Genomic DNA, 27966 nt, shown 5'->3' with positions numbered 1-27966 from the left:
TGAAAATTCTATGAGGGCAGCTATCGTGTCTAGCTGTGTTAGGGGCGTATCCCCAGTGCCTAGCAAATGTATAGCATACAAGACGTCCTTCAATAAACACAGAAATACTTGTTTAATGAATGAATAGACATTCCCGAAAGATCACAAGATACCTGTTCAGCCACGAAGAAGACTGCACTGTGCACTGCTTTTCAAAGACATGGCAGTGAAATCAGATGCCTTTCAAATTCTAAGCCTAAGCAGTATTGGCATTCCGTTCTCGGTTTCCTGGCTGTCACAACCACAGTCCCTTAGCCCGAAGCGAAACCCCCTCCGCGCTCCGCCCGCTGGCTAGGTACCAAGTCTCGCGGCCCCACCCACCGCGCAAGCGCGCCCCCTCTTTGGCTGGGGCGCTAACCTCGGGAGGGCGGGGCGCCGCCGCGAGCCACCACTGGCACAGGGTGACGTCGCTCCGCCGCGCAGCTGGAAGCCTGCGAAGTCAAATAGCAGCCGCGGGGAGGCTCGTTCCCATCGGCATCTGTGACTGGCTGCGATCGAGGGCCCGGGCGGCCGGCCAGCCGTCTCGCCGAGTGCCGACTGGCCGGATCTGCTGTCAGTCAGCGGGAACAGACTTCTCCCTCTCCATCTGGTCAACTGCGGGAGAAAAATTTTCGAGAATTTCCAGCAGGCAAGGCAGTGGCCGCTTTGACTGCTTGCTTCGGAGATCCGAGACGACGGAGAAGGCACTCTTATTTACCGACCAAGAAAGCTCCTCCCCCGTCCTCCGTTAGCTAATGAAAACATTTTTCAGGGACGTAGCCATCCAGAGGTAAGAGCCTAGAGAGTGCAATTCATTTATTTCTGCTAACCATGTATGCTGTTCTTTATTGGCGGTCGCGGAATGGAGAGTAAACGGAGAAGGGTTTCCCGGGAGGGCGAAGGGGAGACGTCGGTTTCCGTTCCCCCGCCCCCCGAGTCGGCGCTTGGCCGGCGGCCTCTCGGAGTTCTCAGAGCGCCGCTTTCTTCCCTTTGGAGGTCGTGAGCAGCTCGTCGGGGTGGGGCGGGGCCCAGCTGGGCTGCCTGCGCCCCGGGCGGCGGGTTTCCAGCCCAGACTGCGCTCGGCCTTGAATGTGGCCGCAGGCTGGAGGGCCGGCGCGGCGCGAGGCGGGCAGGGTGGGTGGACTGGAGACCCTTGCCCGAGGCCCCGGAAGCGAGGATGCTGCGGGGTGGGTGCCGCGTTGCCTCCCGGGCGAGGGAAACGTGGCGACAACGGGCTCGGTACGCCCAGAGGGAGGTTGGGAGGCGGAGGCCTGGCGGCAGAAGGTGCCGAGGGAGCCCAGCTATTTGCGAGGCTTCGCAGGCAGGCGGGCGTGTGTTCTTCCCACCGTGTGTCACCCTGGCCACCCGCCTGTCAGGGCCAGCGAGCCGAGGCCAGGATCCTGAGCTGTACCCAGGTGAGCATTTCAGGAGGTCCGGCATCGAGAAGGATGCACAGCCCCGGCTGGTTTTGATCCGAAGACTTGGGTTTTACTTTGCGCAGGGAGCGCTGTAGTACTCAAGGCATTGTAGCTGGTGATGTCTTTTTCAGCAGCCGCTTTCTGTACATGAGAGAATTCACCGGATGTGACAGAGGCTCCAGGTGGAAATAGCCAGGGAATTTGCAGTCTCAAAAGCTCCACGGGCTTTTCTGAGCCTCCCACTGTTAACGTGCAGCAAGGCCTCATCGGTTCTTTCCGTCAGGGCGGAGGAATGAGGCTGTCCTTCGGTTTCAGAATGAGCGACTAAAGTGACAGATTACAATGACGATGAAAAAGAGCAATGAGACCGGTAGCAATGGCTCACGCCTGTGATCACAGCACTTTGGAAGGCCAAAGCGGGCTTGAGCCCAGGAGTTCGAGACCAGCCTGGGCAACACAGCGAAACCTCGGCTCTACAAAACATACAAAAATTACCCGGGCGTGGTGGCATGTGCCTGTGGTCCCAACCCCGGAGGCTGAGGTGGGAGGATCTCTTGAGCCTGGGTGGTCGAGGCTGCAGTGAGCCGAGATCGCACCACTGCACTCCAGCCTGAGCGACAGAGCAAGACCCTGTCTCAGAAAGAAAAAGAAAAACAGCCATGGTTTGTGGTGTTCTGGTTAGGCAGCTGTGGCAGGAAGAAGAGCAGCACGTGCGTGTGTGTGTGTCTGATAAAATACCTTAGTTACAATATTTGAGTAGTGAGTTCTCGCTAATGATTTTTTCTTGCAACCTTAGTCATTACTACTGATCACCCAGGCAAATTCCTTGACTGCAATCCTTAGAGACGAGGAAAGAAGAGAGGAGAGTGGCTGGTGACATAATAGACTGTGAAGGAAAGTTCTTAAAGGCATTATAAAGTTACAGGTTTGGGATATAGTTTGTGGCTTGTATGCATATTTACTAACGTGTCTTAAAAGATATCTATGGGAATAGAATACTGAGTACTTTTCACTGCTCACATTTCACACTTTTCTCCAGTCACACATCTGAACATAGACATATTCACATTAAACCTAAGGGGAGTCCTTTGGAGTTTTTATTGTTGTTTTCTTTTTTCCCCTCAGGTAAAGCAGTAAATTTTCTTTCCCTTCCTCCTAGCAAGGTATTGATAAAGAAGGTATTGGGGTCCCAATTAGCTGAAATACATTCTGGAAATTTCCATACTATTTGAATTTACTGGGATGCCTTAATTGATTTTCTAAAAAGGTCGATAGGTAAATATTTGGTTTAAGAATATTTAAAAGGGCTGTGTTCTCATTGTGGAAGTTGTAGATACCTAAATGCCACTTCATAATGGGCAGATAGGAATGCTTCCTTAAAATATTTCTTCTAGAGGGATAAAATCTAAGCAGGTTTCAGAACTTTGGAACTCCTGAATAATTTTGGCATGTGCTTAAACTGCCCTTTTGACCTGCTTTTAACATACAAGAACAGTTTAACTCAAATCCAGTGCACCTTCCTGCCAGAGAAAGTGCTTTCCTTTTGGATGACTTGACTTCCAAAGATTGAATATAATGGTAAAATGGTTTATAAAAATAAACTAGCCATGTTTTCCGATCAAAAAATTGACCTAAATCTCCCCTGCTTAAAAAGATTCCTTCTCTCTCTTAGTTTGTGGAATAATGAACTCATCCCAATTTTTAATTGCTGAACTGACAAAAGACAATCCTTAGGTGTTTGCTAATTTGTTCTCCACTCTTTTTGTTGTAGAGAACACTGATTGCTTTTTTTTTTTTCCTTAAGGTTTTTGTTTTTCACATCACAAGTTCTACTCCCCTTGCCTTGCTGGTCAAAGCATAGTCATTCCCATGGGCATCGGCAGAGCTGTGGGGTCTATGATGGCAGATCCCAATTGTGGAGCTCTGGAGGAGGAAACTTTTCTTAATGTGCAGGTTTAATTCAAAGTTGTTATTTACTTTGGGAACTCCAGCTGCCTTTGAATTGTTTCTTAGGGAATATGGAGGGGATTGATATGTTTAGTTACATTGCAGATGGAAAAGGACATGGAGCCAGTTCGTAACATCTCTTGTTTACCTAAGCGATGCCGACCTGTTTTTTTGTTTGTTTGTTTTTTATAAACTAGCTATATATCTGGGTCACATTTCATCTCTGCCAATAATATGCCTTAAAGTAGGTGTTTTCCTATGACTGCCTGCTTTCTGAGATGATTATAGAAACAATACACGAGGAAGGATGCCAGGTTGATGATTGATTTTAAAATACGCAGGTTTTTAGCCTTACAGAAACTGCTCAGTTTGCATTTTATCTCATTTCTTAAAAATGTTTCCAGTGGATATTTGTTCTGTGTGAGAATGCAGTTCTATTTTATTATTTTAAAAAAAAATTGGGGGGAGGATAAAGAGGAGATAAAATGGCAAGAATATACCAGAAGAGCTGCAGAAAAACTTTAATATTTATTTATTTGTAATTCCAGAACTCTGGTTTAAAGTAGGTGCATGACTGCAAAGTAGCTCAAGGCCGAATATGGCATATATACTTTCAGACCGAAGCCAAAAGAATAGTATTTTGCTAATCTCAAGTTAACTCTTCAAATACAAATATTTTCTAATAATTGTATTTCTTTAAAGTTCTTTTTTTTTTCTATATGATATAAAGCTGCTTTGGGAATTATCTCCAAATAATTAGTACTTCCATTACCTGGTAGATTGTATTGTAGTTTGAAGTCTCAATTCATCACCTATAATTAACATAATTGGTTTTAAAAAATTTTTTTAACACACCATTGCTGGCTTGAATCCATAATTGTTGCTGAATAAAATCTAACTCTCAATTAGAAGCAAAAGAACAAACATCTCTTGCAATGGAATGTGTTATTTCTCTCTCTCGCTCTCTCTCTCTTTTTTTAAATAGACAGTGTCTTGCTCCATTGCTCAGGCTGGAGTGCAGTGGTGTGATCTTAGCTCACTGCAACCTCTGCCTCCCAGGCTCAAGCAATCTGTCCACCTCATTTTTGTACTTTTTGTAGAGACAGGGTTTCACCATGTTGCCCAGGGTAGTCTCAAACTCCTGGGCTCAAGCAGTCCTCCCACCTCAGCCCCCTTAGTAGCTGGAACTACAGGCATGCGGAACCACGCCTGACTAATTTTTGTATTTTTAGTGGAGACAGGGTTTTGCAAAGTTGCCCACTGGTCTCCAACTCTTGGCCTCAAGTGATTTGCCTACCTCGGCCTCTCAAAGTGCTGGGATTACAGGTGTGAACCACCGGGTCCGGCCATGTTAATTCTCTTTGATAACCAGAGATGCTGTGTCTCTGCCACTCTCCAACCCCCCAACAATGTTGTCTTACAAAGAAATGAATTTCAGCCTTCTATGCAGGATCTTGGCCAAAAGGCCAAGAAGGGATGACTTCCTAAGTCTTTGATGATACATTACTTGTTTTGGTGGCCATCTTTATTCTAAATTCTGTGACGGCAGAGCTCATATTTTTTTTAATTGCTTAAATATCTAAAGATTGAGGCCAGTCTCTGTGGCGCATGCCTGTAATTCCAATACTTTGGGAGGCTGAGGTGGGAGGATCACTTGAAGCCAGGAGTTCAAGAGCAGACTGGGCAACAAAGTGAGAACCCATCTCTACAAGAAATTAAAACAAATAAACACCTAAGGATGTTCTTTGGAAGCTCATTCTTTCTTTTGACTGTTTTACCCACCAAAAGAAGTAATGGCCTTCCCTATACATAGCTAGACTGATTTCCAAAAATTCACTTGAAAGTAATTGTTTGAAATCTGTAGTGCATTTTCTCATAACCGCACTCAAGCTGGGTTTCATTTGTGTATGTTTATACCTTTTGGAAAGATACATTTTTTCAAGTTCATTTTTTATTGTGAAATAATTTAAACATACGATTGAGAATAATATACTATCTGTAGACCATCCACCAACATCATCAAACCTTAGTATTCTGCCATCTTTTCAAGTTGATTTTAAAAGAATAAAGTAATAGAACAAAATCCTATGGAGACAAATTTTTTATTTGTGTGGAAAATTCCCAGAAACAGCTCTACCTGCAGTGGGGTAGGAGTTCCCCTGGGTAACACCCTGTAATGCCAAGAGAGGTTTTAGGATTGAGTTTCAGGGTGGAGTCCAGAAATGGGGGTGTAAAGTAATCGTTTCAAAGAAGTGTAGTCTCAAGTGTCGTTGGGTTGTTAGGGTTGGGGAAAGGAGAGCTGCAGCTGTGAATGTAAATACATAGATCACTCGTTCAGAAATCAGGGCTGCTTGTCACAAATGCAGTGCTGCCAGGTTCCTGAGATCATACCCACACACCCTCCTAGTGAGAGAGTCTACTAGGATGAGGAGCATCAAAACTGGCTTATCTTTGTGCCTCTGGGGTGTTTGCACACCAATTTATATTTACCATAGTAATATAGTATGTAAAGCTTAGTAGGTTAAGAAATGTTAAAATAAAACTTAGATTTATCCTAGATTATGTTTTTGTTAAAACTTGGCCGTTCTTTGGAAACAGAACTATTTTAAGTATTCTATTAGCCTGTTATTTTTTCCTGAAGAGACTTTGTTGCTATTGTTAATATTTATCCCTACCTTTTCTTTAAAGCAATAGAGTTAATGAAGGGAAGTATATTTATTTATACCTATATTCTGTGTTCTTGCTACTAGAAGTGTAACTTGGGGACCAGCAGCTTCTGTATCACCAGGGTGTTGGTTAGAAATGCAGAGTGACTCCACCCCATAGCCACTGGGTCAGAACGTGCATTTTAACAAGTGATTGCAGGTTCAAGTTTAAGAGATACATGTTCTGTGTATGTGCACACTGTTAAATTTTTATAGAATTTAAATGCTGTGAATGCGGTAGGAAAATCGATTCATTTTTGATCCACTGTTCTTAGAAGTAGGCTATTGGATGCCTACCCAATATATAACATAAATATATGTATTTTCTGTCAAATCCTTTATGAGCTTCGTTTTTGGTAATATTTGATGACATATCAGTTATATTCAAAATTTCTGATGGTCTCTCTCTCTCTGTCTCTCTCCCTCTCCTCCTCTGCCCCTCTCTCCCTCTGTCCCCTGTGACTTGCATCATTTTTCTTGAAGACATTCCATTATTGTTCCATTGACCTTTCCCTCATCACTGAGTCCTTTGGAGCTGAGTTATGTCAACAGCTGCCTTAATTACTTTGGTCAGAAGTGGTGGGAACCAGGTGAGAAGGAGAGTGCTGCTAAGCTCCCGCCTGCTGCAGGACGACAGGCGGGTGACACCCACGTGCCACAGCTCCACTTCAGAGCCTAGGTGTTCTCGGTTTGACCCAGATGGTAGTGGGAGTCCAGCTACTTGGGACAATTTTGGGATCTGGGATAACCGCATTGATGAGCCAATTCTGCTGCCACCCAGCATTAAGTATGGCAAGCCAATTCCCAAAATCAGCTTGGAAAATGTGGGGTGCGCCTCACAGATTGGCAAACGGAAAGAGAATGAAGATCGGTTTGACTTCGCTCAGCTGACAGATGAGGTCCTGTACTTTGCAGTGTATGATGGACACGGTGGACCTGCAGCAGCTGATTTCTGTCATACCCACATGGAGAAATGTATTATGTATGTACAATGACTTTCACTCCTGACTTTGCAGTTCCTATACTTCCTACTTAAACTTTCACCCTTTGGCTGAGGCTTCCAGGGTAAACATAGTTACTTGAGTGGTTGCATGCTGCTGCTTCACGAATGAGCAGTAGTTTAAGTGTGCCATTTATTACTTACGGTTATCACAATTTCAGAAATGCATGTTTTAACAACTCCCCTGGGGAAAGCATTAACCAAAATCTATAGCACTTAATTTGTGATCATTTTAAGTGAAGTGGCATAATGTACATGAGATAACCTATGAGAAGCATTTACTCCCATCAGTGTAGGACAGATAAGTGCTTCAGTAAATGGTAATTACTCTTTCAAGTGGTGTGAATAGCTTTGAATACCTGACTTGTTGAAAATAGCTTTGGATGATTGGCATTAGTGTGGAAAAATGCATTTAATGCGGGCATTTTGGAGCTCTTCCGTTTATTTACTTTAACTAGTATTAATGCATTTTTGAGGATCACATTACTGCTAAAATTGAAAGAGGGAGAACATGTGATGGAGTTACGACCATGTGACTATTTTTGACTTCCCAGTGACCATTTCTTGACTTCCTGTGTATACCGCATTCCACGAAAGAACTCACAATAGGAAGGAACTCTCGACCTCTCAGGGTTGTGGTAGTGAGGATCAATTCTTCAAGGACAAGGACTTGGACTTTCATTGTTGTGCCCTTAAAAGCTTATCACAGTGCCTGATACTTAGTGGATTCTCAATAGGTATTCCTTAGCCAGTAAGTCTTCAGCATTTGACAGGAAAATCCTGAGGCCCATTGTGTGGAATGACTGCTAGCTAGAGTAACAGTGAGGAGAAAAACCTATTGTAAAATGATTGTTTAAGGCTCTTTTTTTCCTCCCCACAAAGGGATTTGCTTCCTAAGGAGAAGAACTTGGAAACTCTGTTGACCTTGGCTTTTCTAGAAATAGATAAAGCCTTTTCGAGTCATGCCCGCCTGTCTGCTGATGGTATGTAAAACTATCACATTCCTTGGGTCCTAGGGAGTACATGGGGTTGGGGAGGAGTAAAAAGGAAACAATTTAAGTCCTTTTGGGGGAGGGGATTTTAATGGACAATTGTTTGTAAGGATTTATGTAGAAATGAGTTTATATGAAGAATCACATTAAATGCTGTTGGGAACTCCAATTAATGTTAATACCTCACTTTTAAATGAAATATATTGGAGAATTTTTCAGAAAGAGAAGCCCCGAAACAGTTCTGATGTTGTACTTTAGTTTTTAAAAGATTTTAAAAATGTTTAATCTGTTTGCTCATTTTATGGACAAAATGTCCATACTATGAGTTTTGTTTTGGGTTTTTGGTTTTTTTTAAGATGGATCTGGTGACCAAGTGCTGAAATACACTACAGGGTAATCACATCTAGCGAGGACAGTCATTGTCCAACAAGAAAAAAATTGCAAATAGGTCCTAAATAGAAAAAGACAATGGTTAATATGCACTAATTTGTATAACTAGAAGGAAAATATTTTTCTGTCACTTCTTAAAAAGCTCAATCTTGCAGCTTTTCTCTGGTAACTAGTGACATTTTCAGCATAAGGGCATGCTAGCTGAATTTAAAATTTTGTGTACTGTGTATGTCCTTAAATTTTGAAAGTGAAATGTTTCTGGTTTTGACTAAATTTATCAAAACCATTTCACGAAAATTCAGCAAACGTTTTCTAGTTAGCTAGTCCCAAATCTTTTGCTGTTAAAGTTAACCCTGAAAATTTCTGTACCAGCCAAATGAATGTGTGCATGTAACCTTGTAAATGATTTGAAAATGAATCATGCAATAATCTTGATCTGTATTTGGTTCATCCTTTTCTTAAAAAAAAGAAAGAAACCAAGTGCACCACAGAAATGTCATTTGCACAGTCTTCAGTTGGAATACATAAGGATAGAGATTGTTTGCATTTCACAGTGAAGGAACTGAAGATTAGAGTGGTAAAGGTCAGTTCAGAGTTAGGGCTGGGATTTTCCTGACCACCAGCATTCTCTCTCTTCTCTCATGAGGAGAGGAGAAGGTAACTCTGGGGTGGCTCTATTTACCATCTTGAGATTTTTTCCTGAGCTTTTTTTGAGAACCTTACTATCACACTCCTCAGGAAAGCATTACAGTCCACTCTCTTCAGGGATATGTTTTCCAGTTTGTAGATCATTTAGGCCCATTTTCTTTTCTTTCATTCCTTTGGAATTTTTCTTTTTCCTTTCAACTGGACCCTTACCTTTAAGAAGACAGAAGTTGAAAGAGGTAAACTTTATGCATAAGACTTAGCTCTTGTTCCAAATAGTTAAAACACATGAAGGAAAAGAGGAAATGAAATATTTTCTTATGGTTTTATTTTTATTACTTCCTGAATTTTGGTATGCTCTTATTTCATAATAACTGAGTTGGCTGTGCATCTGGCTATGTCTCACACCACGATGTTTGTTGACTCTAGTGCCGGTGGTGTGCCCCAGCTGTTCTGTAAATAGCTGCAGCTTACTGGGCAAGGTTTTTGGATGAGAATGTCCAAATTTATCCCAGGCATGTGACCACCAACCAAAAACATTGACCTTCTCAATGCCATCAGCCTCTTTTAAAAGTATTTAGTCAATGTAGATGCTTAAACCAATCGGTGATTGACTTGATGTAAAATATGACAGGACTTCTTTTATTATTGAATGAAGTATAACTCAACAGAATTTTGAACTTAAAGAATTTAATTAACTTGCCTATCTTAAAAGAAACTTTCTAAAGACACCTTTGTCACAAAAACATTAAACAGTTGTATAAAGAAATTAATCACAAAAATGTAATTCATATGCTTACTTCAGCAGCACATACACTAAAATTGGAATGATACAGAGATCAGCATGGTCCTTGTGCAAGGATGGCACACAAATGCATGAAGAGTTCCATATTTTTTATTCTTACTAAAATTAATTCATTTGTAATAAAGAAATTAAAATGCATTATTTAATTTAATTCCTCTATCATATACTTTGAAGTAATGATCCCAGAACATTCTTAAGATATTTTAAAATGTATTTTTCATATAATGGTAATTTGTTTGAAAGTATAATGGAGCAAGACAAGATGATGCTCTTAGTGTGTACTAAAAGAAAAGGTCTATTATAATATTGTTATTAAATCTTATTTTGTTATTAAATTTGTTATTTGTTATTAAAATCTTATTTTGTATATATTCTTATCGGTCTGTGTTTCTTAAAAATTAGTGTTTTGAGAACATTTAAAAATTTTATTCTTAATAAGTTGTCAGAGCCTTCAAAGATGGCAAAAATTGTCTTTTGATATTTAGGGCCTATTTTATCAAATACATTAAAGCCACTAAAGATAGAATGCCATATGTTGTGTAACTGTTCAGTTTATGGATTTTCTAAAATGTCATTTTAAATTTCAAAGTTATTATTTAAGTTTAAAACTTTAGTTTTTAGTAAGAACTGAAGCAGTATCAGTATTATAAGAGTGGATAATATTCTTTTCGGCCTATGTATATAGATAGAACCAGTGCCAGTGAAACAAAATTTTGTAGTAAGTGCAGTTTACCCTCTCCAGTTTCTTTCATCTTTTCTCTTTTAGTATTAACCCCTTTCCCCTCTTCTTGAACCCTTCCTGTGAGGTGAAGGACTGTGGCTTATTCATTTTTGAATCTCCAGTGTGCAGCACCCTGCATAGAACCTGGCAGGTACTCAATAATTATTTGGATTGAACTGAGATCTCCACGCTGACTCTTTCTCACTGAAGTTACTGTAATTTTTTCTTTGATTATCATATAGCTGATTTAATCAAATTATTATAAAATGTTTGCATTTTAATGAGCTGTCACTCCTGGGTGGATTTGAATTTTAGTTAGCAGACACCTGAAAAAGGCTTAAACCATAGAAGTGAATTACTAATGGTGAGATTTTAGGTATAAAAGAGAGGCGTGCCGCTCAGTCCTACTGAAGCAGCATTGCTTGTCTGGCGTAATACTTGAGTTTCATTGTCTCATGCCAAGGAAATCAAGGACGAGGACACACAAGGAGTGAGGTTAAGAGTGGAGACTTAATAAGTGAAAGAAAGAGAAAAGCTCTCTCCTGCAAAAAGAGGGGTCCCAAACAGCTTTCTAGTCCATGGTGAAGTGCAGGAGGCTTTATGGATGAACTTGAGGAGGCAGTGTCTGATTTACATAGGGCACGAAAGATTGGTTGGACCAGATGTGCCATTCGCATAGCACACGAAAAACTGATTAGGCCTAGGTGTGCAATTTGCAGAGCATTCAAGAATCTGGCCACCCCCACCCTAATCTTTTATTATGCAGATGGGTTCTCTACCTGGCCAGCGCCATGTTGCCCATTTCTTTACACATGGTGACAAAGAAAAGGGAAGATGGAACATATTGAACATGCTTGGCCCCAGGTAGCCCTTTTCTTTTCTTTTCTTTTTTTTTTTTGAGACAGTTTTGCTCTAGTCTCCCAGGCTAGAGTGCAATGGTGCAATTTCAGCTCACTGCAACCTCCACCTCCCAGGTTCAAGTGATTCCCCTGCCTCAGCCTCCCGAGTACCTGGGATTACAGGCGCCTGCCACCATGCCTACCTAATTTTTGTATTTTAGTAGAGGTGGGGTTTCGCCATGTTGGTCAGGCTGGTCTCTAACTCCCGACCTTGGGTGATCTGTCTGCCTTGGCCTCCCAAAGTGCTGGGATTACAGGCGTGAGCCATTGTGCCCAGCCCAGGTAGTACTTTTCTATTGGCACAGCTGCTGGCATTCACCTGTGCAAGCTTCCAGCTTGCTTATTTATGTTTGCAGCTCAATTTTTCAGGTTGCTCTTTGTTAGAAAAGAAATGGTTTGGAGGCTGCTTTTTGTTAAAAGGGAAGCCTTGCCACGGACTCCTTTACCCTCACTATCTGCCTACATAATTTATTTCTAGCTCCTGTATCAATACCATATTAACTTTCTTAAGTGAAATTAAAACATTCTTATCTCCTCTCAACTTCAGTTCCAAAGCTGTTACAGCTACATAAAGAACTTCAAATTATCTTACTAACATTTAAAATATTTACTGTTGAATGGCATTGCTGTTGCCCGAGCAAGTTCACACTCAAGTTCCACTTAGTGAGAGCTCTTTTCTGCCCGGCATGTGCAAGTTCAGCATGGGCAAGAGACTTTTATGTGCATTCAGTCCTTTCAGAAATGAGACGATGCCAACCACAGACACAGCATGTCCTGGATGACTGATCTGTAAAATATAATAAAAGCCTATTGTTTGAGTAGAATAAAATAAAATAATTTACTGTTGTAGCTGGGGATATTTTGAAAAGAATAAAATCAAAATGCCACTTATCAAGAAATGGCAAGAACAAGATTCCCTTGCCCTTAAGAAATTGTCAGCTATTTTTATTGCTTTTTTGTTAATGCATTTTCAACCTGTCCTTAGTTATCAGTAGCAAATTTCATCACCATCTTTTAATTTTTTAATTCAATTTATACCAATAATGTCTACTTTTACAATTAATAAAAGCAGCCGGTAAATCCGGATGATATCCCACCAGTCCGTTGTTTATAAAGAGATAGCCACTTAGAACAAACTAGATGGTAGAAAATTAGGTTATAATTCTATATTTCCTATAAGCTCTTCAGAGTGTTTCCAGATTGCTTAAACTTTGAAAGCAACAAAGCTCCGAAAGGGACAAATGGAACAAAAAGAGAAGCCTTGCTCAGACATTCAGAGTGGGGGACATTGATGGCATTATGAGTCTCACCAGAAACTTTTATGTTCTTCATATCCTGTGACCTCTTTATGGAAGAATTAAACTACAAAAGAACCAGGGCTGTAAACACAGCCTTTTTGAATCCCCTATGCCGGGACAGCCAAAAGAAAAAAAAAGAGAGCATTGATGAGATGTTCTTACCGTGCTGCTACTGCTTCAGCTCATTACTTTGATTTTGGTGTTCATGAGTCATGAGTCTAGAACACCCATTTTTAATAAATATTGAAACTGTATTGGTTTATACATAGTATTATTTACACAATTGAGTAATTACTAGGGGTCATTATACTTTGAAAAGTATAGCTTTTGCTCTTTATGTTGGCATTCACAATCTTGATCATTTTTCTTTTGATGTGTCAGCCTGCAACACTGGGGGAAAGAGAGAGCTGCAGAAATACCCATTTTGTGAATTATACAAAATTATAAACATGAGTCTCGCTAGCCTTTATTTAAGCAATGAATTTAAATTAATCATTCTACTCAACAATGCCTTATAGGTACTAAGTCTCTGCATTAAGCACCATTAACAAATGCATTACTCCATGTATCTTGTATAGCGGGTGCTTTGATTCCTTCTTGATATATATTTAAGTCCCAGTAATTTGGTGGTATACTGTAGTTTACATCCTGCTTGTCAGATACAAATTCTTCCATGCTGTAACTGTAGATTTACCTTTATATTCTTGAGACAATTCTGATATTGCTACCAAACAAATTTACAGTGCATTTTTTCTAACTCAGTAAAGGTAGTGATTTACTGTGTTTAAGACCAATTATTTCAGTGAATGTGTATATGCGTGAGTGTTTTTGTGAGTGTGTTAAATGTAGGTCTGTGTCACCATTTATGTGTCTTGGTACAGATACTTTTTTATATAGTTTTTTCAACCTTAGAAACCACAAAATTAAGAAAGAAGTGTTACCCTGTGATGAAAAAATAGGCTCAACTACAAAATACCATCAACTGGAACAAACTGAGTTTTGGAATAATTGATTTGGCATCTCCTGGAATATTATATAATTTGCTAGTTAAATTTTCACCAAAATAAAAAACCCTTCCCTTATTTTGCAGCTCTTTCTCTGCTCTCCCCTGTGTTGCAGGTTTGTAATGTTTGAGCACAATTCGTGGGTGAAATTCGTATTTGCCTCTGTGCGTGTTATTTGTGGCAGAGAACTGTGCCTGGTCAGCAGCTCTAGACCTGGAGCCCGTGGACACTATATGCGGGGCTTCAGTGGAAAGAGAGATCTGCTTAATTTTGTCCCAGGTGAAGGAGTCCAGCGGTTCCTATCCTGGACTACGGGAAGGTTCCCACATCTCTTTGTCCCATTAGTTGAGATGACTTGCAGTAGAAATTGTCCAGTGAGTGTTAAGAACTTATTGAAAGATGTCTTAGTTTTCTAGTTTTGTTGTTAGGCAAAAAGTGAGAATTTTTACTTCCATGTTAAATGTTAAATGAAAATGAATGCTGATTTAATATTTACATTCTTAAATGCTTAGCAAATCAGAATTGACAGTTAGTTTTGAAGCCTTTCCTATAAATCCTGGGATTTTGGAACTGTGAAGTTGGGTTGGTAAAAACTCAAAGTCTTAAAATTCCTAGGTGACAGAGCCATAAATTACAAGCCTAAATAACTAAACTTCTACTTATGAAATTTTAACTCTTTTACTGTGGCCAATAATAAACCATTTTTAAGAAAACTATTGTAGATGGTTTAAACAAATGGAAGGAATATTAAATTCCCGGGACAGGTAGCATCTGAATAAATGCCGTGTTCCCTTATCTGGCTCTTTAAATCGTTTGAAATATCATAGTTAGTCAAACTGTAAAGATTCCACTGTTTCATAGTCGTTTGGGTAATTTAAAGTTACGAGTTAACATTTGTAATATAAATATCACTGATACTTATGCTAAAACATTTATGTTACATGGTGGACAAATATATCTTTCAACATTGCAGAAATATTACATTGGCACGACAGTTCCAAAATCAAGAGAAAAATGGAAAGATAGTGCAACTATAAATGTTATTTCTCAAGAAAGTTCAGCATGACTATAAAAGATTAAGTAGCGTTTGTTCATGCTTTTCCATCTTACTTTTCTGATTAAAGCAGGCATTTTAATATACTGATTGGAAAAATCTATTTATGTATATATCTCCTTCCAATGCATTACTGATGAAGTTTTCAAAATTATCTTTTTGGGGAAAAAAAAAAACTTGGAAAGATTGAGTCTTAATCAGTCAAATTAGTAGCACTTCGTTTTTCCTAAATCTACCTTTAAAATCAAAGTCATCTTTGGAATGTTGTAAAGAGTTAACAGTGTTACTAAAGGCAATACCTGCTTTAAATAAGTTATCTTTTCCGATTTCTTCCACTTTGTTTTATTTTTTAGCCCATAATTTCACAATATTCTCACTTTTGACAAGGCTCAATGCAAATTAACAATTTTTAACAAGTGGTAAAGAACTTAGGGCAGACACTGTTAGAGGAAATCAAAGGAAGATGCAGAAATGCAGTCTGAGTTGGATGGAGGAAACGGTGACCTCAAGCCCAGTAACAATGAATTTTATTTGTTATTAGAGAAAATTCAGATTTGTGGGATGCTCTGGGCCCAAACAGGACCCCAAGAGTTGCAGCTGGCAGTACTGCCCTGCGTTTGAAGACTACTTCTTTGTATTACAACCTTCTGGAGTTAGGAGTGTTAACTACACCAAGTTTATGAGAAGCTAGAATGAACTTCATTCTCCACCTCCCCTCCCCCAGATTTTCTGCTCCTGTAATGACGGTTGTAACTTTGTTTCACGTCTAGGGAGGACAAAGATAAACAGAAAAGAATGTGAGCCTGTAACCATTTTAGGATTTTTTTGGTGAACATTTATAAAATTAAAACAGTTTTAGAAGCATACAGGGGTAGAATATGCAAATGGTATACCCTTGGCATGTCTCACTTAGCCTACTAACTGATAATATGTTCACAGGATAGGAGTGAAAAATGGAAGAGAAAACCTTCTAAATCCATAGACTATAGAAAAGTCAGCTTGCCTCCATGGGCTCAAGTAGACCTAAGTCATCCCACCATCATAGCCAACCTAATTAAATTTTAATACTTTCAGTCTGGACACCAGATATCCATGAAGGTGTTGTTATAAGTTCAAGTCAGCTCTACTTGATATGAATAGAGGCCATTTGTAGATAGTGATGCAGTGTTTGCCAAATAAGGTTAGCAACCTTTCCGTTTGCATGGAGACTTGTTACTGAATTAAATACTTGTTTCTCTGCATGCTGTTACTTACATAGTTCATTTGCATTTTATTTGCTTAGCTCTAGTTAAATTAGAATGATATATTCCAGCATTAGTTTATCATGCTTGTGTTTTATTTTGTAATAAAAATTCCATATCCAATCATTTTGACTGTCACTAACTTGTACTCTTGTTTTCATAATACTTGTAGCAACTCTTCTGACCTCTGGGACTACTGCAACAGTAGCCCTATTGCGAGATGGTATTGAACTGGTTGTAGCCAGTGTTGGGGACAGCCGGGCTATTTTGTGTAGAAAAGGAAAACCCATGAAGCTGACCATTGACCATACTCCAGAAAGAAAAGATGAAAAAGAAAGGTACTACCACCACTGATCCATCATATCATTCTATGTAGATGATGTTTTTAGTTCATAATAGTTTTTAAACTGATGTCATGGTTAAGTTTAACAGTGACTTGGTTTTCTTTTTGTTTTTTTGAGACAGAGTCTCACTCTGTCGCCCAGGCTGGAGTGCAGTGGCACAATCTTGGCTCACTGCAAGCTCCACCTCCCGGGTTCACACCATTCTCCTGCCTCAGCCTCCTGAGTAGCTGGGACTACAGGCGCCCGCCAACACGCTCGGCTAATTTTTTGTTTTTTAGTAGAGACGGGGTTTCACCGTGTTAGCCAGGATGGTCTTGATCTCCTGACCTCGTGATCTGCCCTCCTTGGCCTCCCAAAGGGTTTTCTACATATCACACCATTGTCATTTAACTTTTAACAGGATCAAGAAATGTGGTGGTTTTGTAGCTTGGAATAGTTTGGGGCAGCCTCACGTAAATGGCAGGCTTGCAATGACAAGAAGTATTGGAGATTTGGACCTTAAGACCAGTGGTGTCATAGCAGAACCTGAAACTAAGAGGATTAAGGTAAGAAAGGACCTGCAAACACTTGATAAACCTGCAGAGAGTGAATGTAGGATTGTCTCTGCTGCACCTTTCTTGGAAGCCTTAACTGAAGCCAAAATGATTTTTAAAAGGGAGTAATTTATGGAAGGATAAAAAAACTTTTCAGGTAAAATAAGATGCTACTATTCTGGCCTAATTTATTGTAGAGGACAAAACAATTCTCTTTTTCCCCCTTTTTAGGTTCTTAGTTGAGACACTTCCTTGAAAATAAAAGTCAGATTAACTACAACAACAACAAACAAACAAGCAGACATTTGCACGTGCTGAACCCATTGTACGGGAAAGGCCTCAGTTAAAAGTATTTCTCTTTCAAGGCAGTGGCTTAGGGGCTTTGCTTAAATTGTATTTAAATAGCCATAGATCCTGCATAGTGACAAGATAAAGAAGAGAACAGTTTCAGTCTTTTAAAAGTCAGGAAAATGTGGAGAGATAGTAAAACCTGTTCCCAGATTTCTCTGGTGCCTGCTGGTTCCTTCTCTGGGCCGATAAACAAGTGCTGTCTCCAGTAAAGAAGGATTGATGTCCTGCCACCAGGCAAGTAGAGGCTGAGGAAGTGTACCCCTGCCTTTTCAGTGACTTGACTTTAGCAATCCTCAATATTTCGGGGAGAAATATTTTGGCTTCCCTCAGTTTGAAGTGTTAGGTTTTTGTTTCACCCCAGCTATGGAATTCTCCTGGTGAAATGGTCCTGCTGTTCTTCCTCACCTGCACCCAATCAGCCAGCATCACCTGCACTCAATCATGCAGCATCACCTGCACCCAGTCATCCAGCATCACCTGCACACAATCAGCATCACCTGCATCCAATCAGCCAGCATCACCTGCACCCAAGCAATCAGCATCACCTGCACCCAGTCAGCCAGCATCACCTGCACCCAATCAGCCAGCATCACCCACACCCAATCAGCCAGCATCACCTGCACCCAATCAGCCAGCATCACCTGCACCCAATCAATCAGCATCACTTGCACCCAATCAGCCAGCATCATCTGCACCCAATCAGCCAGCATCACCTGCACCCAATCAGCCAGCATCACCTGCACCCAATCAGCATCACCTGCATCCAATCAGCATCACCTGCATCCAGTCAGCCAGCATCACCTGCACCCAATCAGCCAGCATCACCTGTACCCAGTCAGCATCACCTGCACCCAATCAGCAGCAGCTGCACCCAGTCAACCAGCACCACCTGCACCCAATCAGCATCACCTGCACACAGTCAGCCAGCATCACCTGCACCCAATCAGCCAGCATCACCTGCACCCAATCAGCCCACATCGCCTGCACCCAGTCATCTAGCATCACCTGCACCCAGTCATCCAGCATCACCTGCACCCAATCGGCCAGCATCACCTGCATCCAGTCAGCCAGCATCACCTGCACCCAATCAGCATCACCTGCACCCAATCAGCATCACCTGCACCCAATCAGCATCACCTGCACCCAATCAGCCAACATCACCTGCACCCAGTCAGCCAGCATCACCTGCACCCAATCAGCTAGCATCACCTGCACGCAGTCAATCAGCATCACCTGCACCCAATCAGCATCACCTGCACCCAATCAATCAGCATCACCTGCACCCAATCAGCCAGCATCACCTCCACTTGGAAGCTGCCCCAACTTCCCTTTTCCACCAAGCCAAATAATCGCCCACCTCTACTTCTGTGGCATCCTTTGCATGCTACTAATCAGTGTCCTCATTGTCCTGAACTGCCCCCCAACACACCCAGTCCATGAGCTGACAGTTCTCTAAAACTCCTGAGCCACTATAGTCCCTAGCACAGTATAGTGTAGGCTTCCAAAACTGGCAGCAAACACTTGTTAATTAATTGCATGAAGGGTTTCAAGTCTATAGATATCCCACATCGTGTGTTATAGATATCCCACTTCATTTTATCTAACAGATACTTAGGCAGAGTTTACTATGTGCTGGGCTCTGTTCAAAATAAGTACTACTATCCCCATTTTTCAAGGAAAATCTAAAGCATACAGAGGTCAATGCACCTCTGCTCACCCAGCCAGATAATAGAGGCAGGATTCAAATCCTAGAAGCCTGGCCTTAGAGACAGCACTCATAACCATTACATTGAGCTACCTCTCACCATTGGGCTATCTGGATTCTCCCTTTGTGATGTTAAATTATGGAATTAAATCAAGATATCTTGAAGGGTGTTTGCTAAATTGTTAGGCGTGATTACCTCTGGTGATGGGATTTCAGAGGATTGCAACTTCTTTACTCTTTACTTTTAACTACTATTTATATTTTACTAACTAAATATTAGCTTTATCCTTGTTGGTTAATTCTAAATGTTACTACTTTTGCCCAACAGGTAGGCTTTACATTTTCACTGTTTGCCTATGTATTGGTCTGTTCTCACACTGCTAATAAAGATATACTTGAGACTGGGTAATTTATAAAGGAAAGGGGTTTAATGGGCTCACAGTTCCACATGGCTGGAGAGGCCACACAATCATGGTGGAAGGTGAAACAGGAGCAAAGTCATGTCTTATATGGTGGCAGGCAAGAGAGCATGTTCAGGGGAACTACCCTTTATAAAACCATCAGATCTTGTGAGACTTCACTATTATGAAAACGGCATGGGAAAGACCCACCGCCATGATTTCAGTTACCTCCTACCAGGTCCCTCCCACAACACATGGGAATTATGGTAGCTATAATTCAATATGAGATTTGGGTGGGGACACAGCCAAACCATATCAGCTTACAAGCCGTTACACAGATGACCGCTTAGCAAAACAGATAAAATCTTTGAATTAGCGAGATTGTGCTAAGGCAGAGTCTAGCTTATAATCATAGGCATTTGGTTCTGATTGCAGTTACATCATGCTGATGACAGCTTCCTGGTCCTCACCACAGATGGAATTAACTTCATGGTGAATAGTCAAGAGATTTGTGACTTTGTCAATCAGTGCCATGATCCCAACGAAGCAGCCCATGCGGTGACTGAACAGGTGACCCAGAGCTTCTGCCTGAAAAGTCCCAAGGAGAAGGAAGGAAAGGACAGTCCAGGCATTGTGTTTTAGCTTTTGAGTGTTGCAGTGAATTTTACGCTTGATTCCATAATATTTCCAATTATAAAATTTTTATTTCCCCAAGTTAAAATTTTAATATGCCAAGGAAATGTGCTTTGTTTATTCTTTGGCTTTGTATATACCTTGAAATGATAGTAACAGCAATAGTAAATTATAATAGTAAACTAATATTCACTTGCTATGTGTCAGACAATATTCATATGTATTAGCTCATTACCGTATGTATTGTACAGTATGTACAATTATATATTGTAATCATCACATTAACCCTATTAGGTTGGAGCTATTATTGTCCTTTTTCACAGATGAGGAAAACAGGTACAGAGGCTACAGAGTTAATCACTGAAGGCCATAAAACTATTAAATTGCAGAACTGGACTTCAAACCCAGACAACTAGGTTCCCAAGTCCAACCACTTGACCGTTAAACTAGAGTGCTCCAAGCAAATATCCAATTTGAGGATATAGCATAGTCACCTTCTGGTTATTCAGAATGGGTGTGTGGAGAAGATAAACCAAAATACCAAAAGGCATAGGGATGAGGTTGTGTGTCAGTCAGAACTAAAATTAAAAGAAAGCTGGGTAATATCCAGTAAAGAAAACATAAACTATGCTTCGTATTATTTAAAATATTAGAGGCATGTTTTAATTCAGCAGCTATTTTTGCATTTCCCAAATTAAGATAATAGACCTTACTTTAAAAGTATTATTTGCTTAGATGGGCAAACATGATTATAATATATGAATTGTTCATTTGGTTACTGCCTTCACCCGTGCTAAACAGGGTATTCATGAAATTGAGGAAATAGGCCCAATTTCATAGATGAACAGTTCTTTCCTAATTTCAACTGCCTGTCTGGCAGATATTTGCATTCTAATTCACAAAGGTAATGAAATTTGTAATGAATGCATAGTGTTCCATTTTATTCTTATACATAATTCATTTAACAGTTCCTCTGGTCAAGAAATTTAGTTTATGCTTATTTTTTCCATACTATAGAGGAAGCCCTGTAATAAACATTCTGATGTCTATTTGTGCATATCTGTTTCCTTCAGGAAATAGGTTTCATTCTTAGGAATAGTATCCAGGTGTGGTGGCATGCATGTATAGTCCCAGCTATGAGGGAGGATGAGGTGGGAGGATTGCTTGAGCCCTTAGAAATAAAATCTTTAGGCCAGGTTTGGTGGCTTAGACCTGTAATCCCAGCACTTTGGGAGGCTGAGATGGGAAGATTGCCTGAGCCCAGGAGTTCAAGACCAGCTTGGGCAACATGGCGAGACCCAGTCTGTACAAAAAAAAATTTTTTTTACTTAGCTGGGCATGGTGGTACATGCCTGTGGTGTCAGCTACTTGGAAGGCTAAGGTAGGAAGATCACCTGAGTCTGGGAGGTCAAGGCTGCAGTGAGCCGAGATCGTGCCACTGCACTCCAGCCTGGGTGGCAGAATAAGACCCTGTCTCAATAAATAAATAAAATTTCTAGATGAAAGAATACACAATGTTCTAGAGCTTTTAATAAGTTTGCCAAATTATCCTCCAGAAATACTATACCAGTTTACACTAGCATGTTCTACAGTTTGTTTTTCCAAATTCTTACCATATTTTTTTTTCTTACCAATTCGATAGATGGAAAAATCAAATTTTAGTGTAGAAATTTTTATCTTTTTTCTTTGTTGGTGGAGTTAGCTATTTGCATAGGCTTATTAGCCATTTGTATTTCTCTTACGATTATGGCTAGTTTTTTTGTCTTTCAATTTCCAAGGTTTTTGTTCCATTAGGGTAAATTTCCCTAAAGGGAATTGAATTCCTGGTAAGAGCTAACAATTATCAAGTCCTCACCGTGTGTTACTCCCTACACTGAATGCTTTACAGGTATCTTCATTTTCAGGAGCTGCATACCAATGCCCCTTAGTCCACTGGTGTTTCTGTTGCCAAAATTGCTACAGCAGAATATAGTTAATATGGTTGTTTTGGGTCATCTGTTATTCCATGTGCAATTTAATAATCCTTGTGGGCATTAATACAGGGTGAAAATCACAAACCATTGTGAAATAAGTAGGTTAGTAACTGCACATAAGACCAGTTTGGCTTTCTAGGGGAAGGGTATTTCCAAGGGAAGGAAAGGCTGATTTCTCTTTGTATAGACTGTGATTTCCAATGTTTTTCTCTTTCTTCCTGCCAAACCTTGCAGGCAATACAGTACGGTACTGAGGATAACAGTACTGCAGTAGTAGTGCCTTTTGGTGCCTGGGGAAAATATAAGAACTCTGAAATCAACTTCTCATTCAGCAGAAGCTTTGCCTCCAGTGGACGATGGGCCTGATTACCAGCTGGGACTTAGAGTTTCTGTGCAACAGCTTTTCACTGAGCATGTCAAGAAACTGATAAGATCAAAAAGGTCTCCTAACTCACTAGATCAGCGCACAAGTCAGTGTAAACCACTTAGATAGTAGTTTTTTCATAAATGCTCATCATATTTATGTTCAGCTGCACATGTTCAATATAAATATATGTGTAGTGAAGCTACTGTGAGTCTTTAAATGGAAAGAGCAAATGAGAAGTGGTTTGGATACACTTGATGAGAGATGAGAGTGTCACATTAATAATTTTTAAGACTCTTAGGCAGCTATGGGTTTCTTTTGATCATTTTTGTTCTTTATTCATTTGAACACGTTTTTGAAGTTCTTCAAAACTAGTCAGTTTGAATTTTGACAGCTATTCAATATGTGATCTCCAAGTTTAAAAAATTTTTTTCCAGACTTCCCTAATCCTAAAATGCGAGTTTTTATTTTTAATAACTGTACCAAGGAATAAGTATGAAAACAGTTCTCTGTTACCATATTTTGTATTCTGGACCACTTACTGGTGAAAGCAACCATGCAAAAGAAATTAATTTGGCCAGGCACAGTGGCTCATGCCTGTAATCCCAGCACTTTGGGAGGCCAAGGTGGGTAGATCATCTGAGGTCAGGAATTCAAGACCAGCCTGGCCAACATGGTGAAACCCCGTCTCTAGTAAAAATCCAAAAAAAAAAAAAAAAAAAATTGGCTGGGCATGGTGGCAGACACCTGTAATCCCAGCTACTCGGGAGGCTGAGGAAAGAGGAATCACTTGAACCCGGGAGACGGGGGTTGCAGTGAGCTGAGATCATGCCATTGCACTCCAACCTGGGCAGCAAGAGTGAAAAACTCCATCTCAAAAAAAAAAAAAAAAAGAAAAAGAAAGAAAAATTAATTCAGATGATGTGACATTACTAAATTGTATACATATTTATAAATGTGTATTTCAGCTGTCTCATCAGCCCTCCCCTCCATTCATTCCTATTTTTCTGTAGTTAAGAATACTGTAAAAATGTGACTATTCCTTAATATCAGAAAAGAATGCACAGGCTGAGTCTTCCGGTCAAAAGTTAAATACTGATGGAATCAAGTATTTTGTATGAAGTTCTCATTTGTTATCTCTAACGCTATTTTGTGTTTTGCATATAGTATTATAGTATGTGTATATCGCTTTTTGTATAGAGTAAGCAATTGAATAATTTGTTAGTAAAAATAATACCACATTGACTGATACTGCTATAGACATAGCTTGAGTTTTATGTCTCCTTTTTGCTCATTTTCTAAGACTTAGGAGAAAGAATAAATCTAAAATGACCATTAAAACATTCTCCATTTCAGCTTGCTGTGTAACTTAGGAAGTATAAAACTATACTTCTCTTTATCTGCATGTAAGTTTGCTGTTAAAATGTGAATTTCTAAATGTGTATTTGGAATTATTTCCGTAGTTTATTTCTGCAAACTATGTAAATTTGTTATATGTGTGAGTATGTGTACATATGTATATTTTGGAGTAATATAAAATTAAAGGGAACAATCTTGCATAGCTCTTTCACCAGTTTTAAATTATTGATATGTTATTTTTAAGGACTCTTGACAAACTAGGGGCAATTTTCTTATAGTGGAGACCCAGTGATTATCAGCAGATGAGGAAATAGGTTAAAAATTGCTATATGGCAATTTGTATATAAAGTAATAGGATGTGAGAAAAATACTGAATCTTAAGAATGACATGGAATTCTGTGGCAGAAACAAAAGAAAAAGTTGATGTAGTATATACCTTCAACTGTGTTTTGAGTTGACTTTTTTTTTTTTCTTTAAGCTTTGGGTAAAAATGTATGAGGAGGGAGAGGGCCCAATATAAATATTTACATCTTCTTACCTTTTTGGAAATGGAAGAAGATAAATCTTGAGTTTTTCTGCCTATATTAATCAGGAATTGCCCTTTGAAAAAAGTGCTAAATAAATATTTTGATTTTTTTTTTCAAGGGAAGTTAGGTGAAAGAAGGAAAAACATCACAGGAAAGACTGTTAACATTCTGTTTGTTGTCTGAGAGGTGAGGAACAAAAGGGAGGCAACTAAAGCGGGAAACCATCTTGCTTTTTCTAATCTGTTCTTGGAACAGAAATGTGGAAGCTACCTTTAGGAACATGGAGAATTTCCAAACCAACAGGCAAAGGAAAACTAACGCACAAAAATGACATTCTGAAGATGCAGGTTTCAGCCAGGCGCGGTGGCTCAAGCCTGTAATCCTAGCACTTTGGGAGGCCAAGGCAGGTGGATCACCTGAGGTCAAGAGTTAGAGACCAGCCTGGCCAACATGGTGAAACCTCATCTTGACCAAAAAATGCAAAAATTAGCCAGGCGTGGTGGTGGGTGCCTGTAATCCCAGCTACTGGGGAGGCTGAGGAAGGAGAATTGCTTGAACCTGGGAGGTGGAGGTTGCAGTGAGTCGAGACCGTGCCATTGCACTCCAGCCTGGACAGCAGAGCAAAAACTCCATCTCAGATGAATAAATAAACAAATATGCAGGTTTCATTTTTGTTTTGAATGCTTTACATTACTATTCCTATCTTTTACTTTAAAAACTAAGATTAGGAGTGATGTTGTCAAGTTCAAAGGCATGAGGGTGATTGATGGATTGAGGTAGATAGCCAAGTTTGTCTGTTTTTGTTTTTTGTAGTTACAGAGTCTCACTTTGTTGTCCAGGCTGAAGTGCAGTGGTGCAATCATAGCTCACTGAGATTGCCAGGTTCGACAAAGAGGAATTTATAGGATGGGGATATAGGGTAGACTTGACTCTGCTTTATCCGGGAAAGCTTTTAAAACTCTGAGCCAGTTAACTTTGAGTAAGCATAAAACATACTGTACTGGTGTTTGTATTTTTCATGCCACAATATTAAAATGGAATTTTAAATGTAGATTATTATAATCTATAAAAGATAAGTATGCATGTATTAGGATACTGGAAAATATGCAAATCATAGTAAAAAAAAGGGACTGCTCTAGTTTTTCAGTTATAACTGAATTTGCCATGTGGGTATAGGTATAGTGTAAATTACATTAATGTAGTAAAACATCAATTGTGGTTGGGTTTGTCTTTCATTTATGTGTAGTATAGAAATCACCTTTCTATTATGTGTTGCCAAACTATTTGCCACCATCTATTTGGTGAAATATTCATTGTCATTGTGATTTTCCACAAGTATAAGTTCTTAAGTACCTTTATAGATTCAGAAGTAAATGCTGTCTTGTTCTCCATCAGCTGTTCATTTGTTACAGATTTTGTATTTCTTTTTTTTTTTTTTTGAGATGGAGTCTCACTCTGTCACACAGGCTGGAGTACAGTGGTGCGGTCTCGACTCCCTGCAACCTCTGCCTCCCGGGTTCAAACGATTCTTCTGCCTCAGCCTCCTGAGTAGCTGAGACTACAGGCGCGTGCCACCACCCCTGGCTAATTTTTGTATTTTTTTTCTTTTTTTTTTTTTTGAGAAGGAGTCTCTCTCTGTCACCCAGACTGGAGTGCAGTGGCACGATCTCGGCTCACTGCAAGCTCCGCCTCCTGGGTTCACGCCATTCTCCTGCCTCAGCCTCCCGAGTAGCTGGAATTACAGGCGTCCGCCACCGTGCCCGGCTAATTTTTTTGTATTTTTAGTAGAGATGGGGTTTTGCCATATTGGCCAGGCTGGTCTCAAACTCCTGACCTCAAGTGATCCACCCACCTCGGCCTCCCAAAGTGCTGGGATTACAGGCCTGAGCCACCGCACCTGGCCAGATCTTTGTATGTCTTAAGTGTTTCAAAGTTTTAAGCATTTTTCTGGGGGGATGTCCATTTTGGAGGGATCCATTTTGATCCTTTGTACTCTATAATGTGAACTTTCCCCTGTTCCAACACTTAAAAGAGAATTATTAGCACATAATCTACAAGATGGAATTTTTTTTTTCTTGAGACAGAGTCTCGCTCTGTCGCCAGGCTGGAGTGCAGTGGCGCGATCTCGGCTCACTGCAACCTCTGCCTCCTGGGTTTAAGCGATTCTCCTGCCTCAGCCTCTGGAGTAGCTGGGACTACTCGTGCATGCCACCACGCCCGGCTAATTTTTTTATTTTTAGTAGAGACGGGGTTTCACCATATTGGCCAGGATGGTCTCGATCTCTTGACCTCGTGATCCACCTGCCTCGGCCTCCCAAATTGCTGGGATTACAGCACTGTGCCCAGCTAGGAAATTATTTTTTAAGTGAAATTTTATTTTTATTTTTTTTAGGATTTTGGTAGAGAATGAGTAGGCCTACTCATCAATATCAAACAGGACATTTAGTTTCTTTCCTTAGAACAGACATAAATTTAATTTCATGGTAATATGATAATAAGAAAATGCTTCTATTTTTCTTTAGCACCTCCATGGTTCTCATATACCCATGTCTGTAAAAAGTGACTTGAGAATTTTGTTGGGTTACATTTTATTGTATTTATTAGATTCGCTTATATAGATGACTTAGGCAGAAATAAAGTCATGTCTTTAGAAGGTGAACAAGCCAACTTGTGATGGCCTGCCTTTTGCTTTTGGCATTTGGGATGAGAACAATTGACTCTCCCATTGGTTGTTAGATAGTTGAAATGGTGTGTTGGTGGTCATACTTAGTGTTCTAGGCTGTGAAATCATGGAGTTCTTCCACTTCCAAGAATGACTCATTTGCTGTTGGATTCTAGTACAGAATTTAGCAGCCTGATGTGTCCCCAAACTGAATTAATTTCTACTGAAGTGCCCTTGTGTACATTTGTTTTGTAATTTACCAAAGTACTACCTGAGTGTATAATGACTCCTGCAGTGAGTTAATGTAATTGCTGCTTTGACCATTGTTTTAAATCTGTGTACTAGAGTAACTGTGAGCAGAATGAAATCACATTATCTCAGTGTTCAAAATATCATTCTAATAAAGTACATGCATTAAACAATTTTAAAAATCCAACTGTGTTTATTTGGCATCCAGACTGCAACATTGTGTATGTGATCCTGTGAACTCCATAAAAGAGTGATATAAAAGAGCTAATGGGCCGGGTGCAGTGGCTCATGCCTGTAATCTCAGCACTTTGGGAGGCCAAGGTGGGTGGATCACTTGAGGCCAGGAGTTTGAGACCAGCCTGGCCAACATGGCAAAACCCCGTCTCTACTAAAAATACAAAAATTAGCCGGGTGTGGTGGTGCACACCTGTTATCCCAGTTACTCAGGAGGCTGAGGCCTGAGAATCACTTGAACCTGGGAGGCAGAGGTTGCAGTGAGCCAAGATCATGCCACTGCACTTCAACCTGGGTGACAGAGTGAGACTGTCTCTCAAAAAAAAAAAAAAGACATAGTCCAGAAACTCTAACCTAATAGATGAATGAACATTAGAGATGGTAATTGAGAATATGTCACATAAATGTACAAGCCAAATGAATATAACTGTGGAGCAAGTATGAAGGAGTGGATAGAATGACCAAACAGTACAGGATTTAGAAATGACCATGTA

The 27966-nt window shown here is 40.1% G+C and overlaps 1 protein-coding gene, 1 long non-coding RNA gene and 1 other non-coding gene across 5 annotated transcripts in view; 2 read left to right on the top strand and 1 right to left on the bottom strand.

The window, feature by feature from the left end:
- The window catches only part of LOC134809893 (uncharacterized), a 46727-nt gene extending 46292 nt beyond the window's left edge, over nucleotides 1-435 (bottom strand). For both annotated transcript variants that reach the window (XR_010156626.1, XR_010156627.1), the window contains exon 1: nucleotides 153-435. This is a non-coding gene — a long non-coding RNA (uncharacterized LOC134809893). The remainder of the gene's footprint in view (nucleotides 1-152) is intronic.
- PPM1K (protein phosphatase, Mg2+/Mn2+ dependent 1K) lies at nucleotides 383-27411 on the top strand. Of its 2 annotated transcripts, none has more exons than XM_063809667.1 (7): nucleotides 383-808; nucleotides 6572-7070; nucleotides 7971-8071; nucleotides 16310-16475; nucleotides 16882-17026; nucleotides 19907-20041; nucleotides 22312-27411. In XM_063809667.1, exons 2-7 carry the CDS (start codon nucleotides 6631-6633, stop codon nucleotides 22441-22443), a joined length of 1119 nt encoding a protein of 372 aa, XP_063665737.1. In that variant the 5' UTR covers nucleotides 383-808; nucleotides 6572-6630; the 3' UTR covers nucleotides 22444-27411. The 2 variants fall into 2 exon arrangements, with proteins under 2 accessions (XP_063665737.1, XP_009446287.1); XM_009448012.5 differs by lacking the exon at nucleotides 383-808 and adding an exon at nucleotides 958-1433.
- LOC112209044 (U6 spliceosomal RNA) lies at nucleotides 9908-10011 on the top strand. The gene has a single exon (XR_002943729.1). It is a non-coding gene; the product is annotated as a U6 spliceosomal RNA (small nuclear RNA).
- Nucleotides 27412-27966: the final 555 nt, after the last annotated feature.

This window comes from Pan troglodytes, chromosome 3, assembly GCF_028858775.2.
Source record: "Pan troglodytes isolate AG18354 chromosome 3, NHGRI_mPanTro3-v2.0_pri, whole genome shotgun sequence".
Lineage (NCBI taxonomy): Eukaryota > Metazoa > Chordata > Mammalia > Primates > Hominidae > Pan > Pan troglodytes.
This window is presented reverse-complemented; position numbering and strand designations above follow the sequence as displayed.

Bases quoted from the DNA above. Each gene is read 5' to 3' on its own strand.
- PPM1K (XM_063809667.1), top strand. From the start codon at position 6,631: ATGTCAACAGCTGCCTTAATTACTTTGGTCAGAAGTGGTGGGAACCAG. The intron at 16,476-16,881 runs GTACTACCACCA...AACTTTTAACAG, and splicing joins AGAAAAGATGAAAAAGAAAG to GATCAAGAAATGTGGTGGTT. The intron at 20,042-22,311 runs GTGACCCAGAGC...CAAACCTTGCAG, and splicing joins CCCATGCGGTGACTGAACAG to GCAATACAGTACGGTACTGA.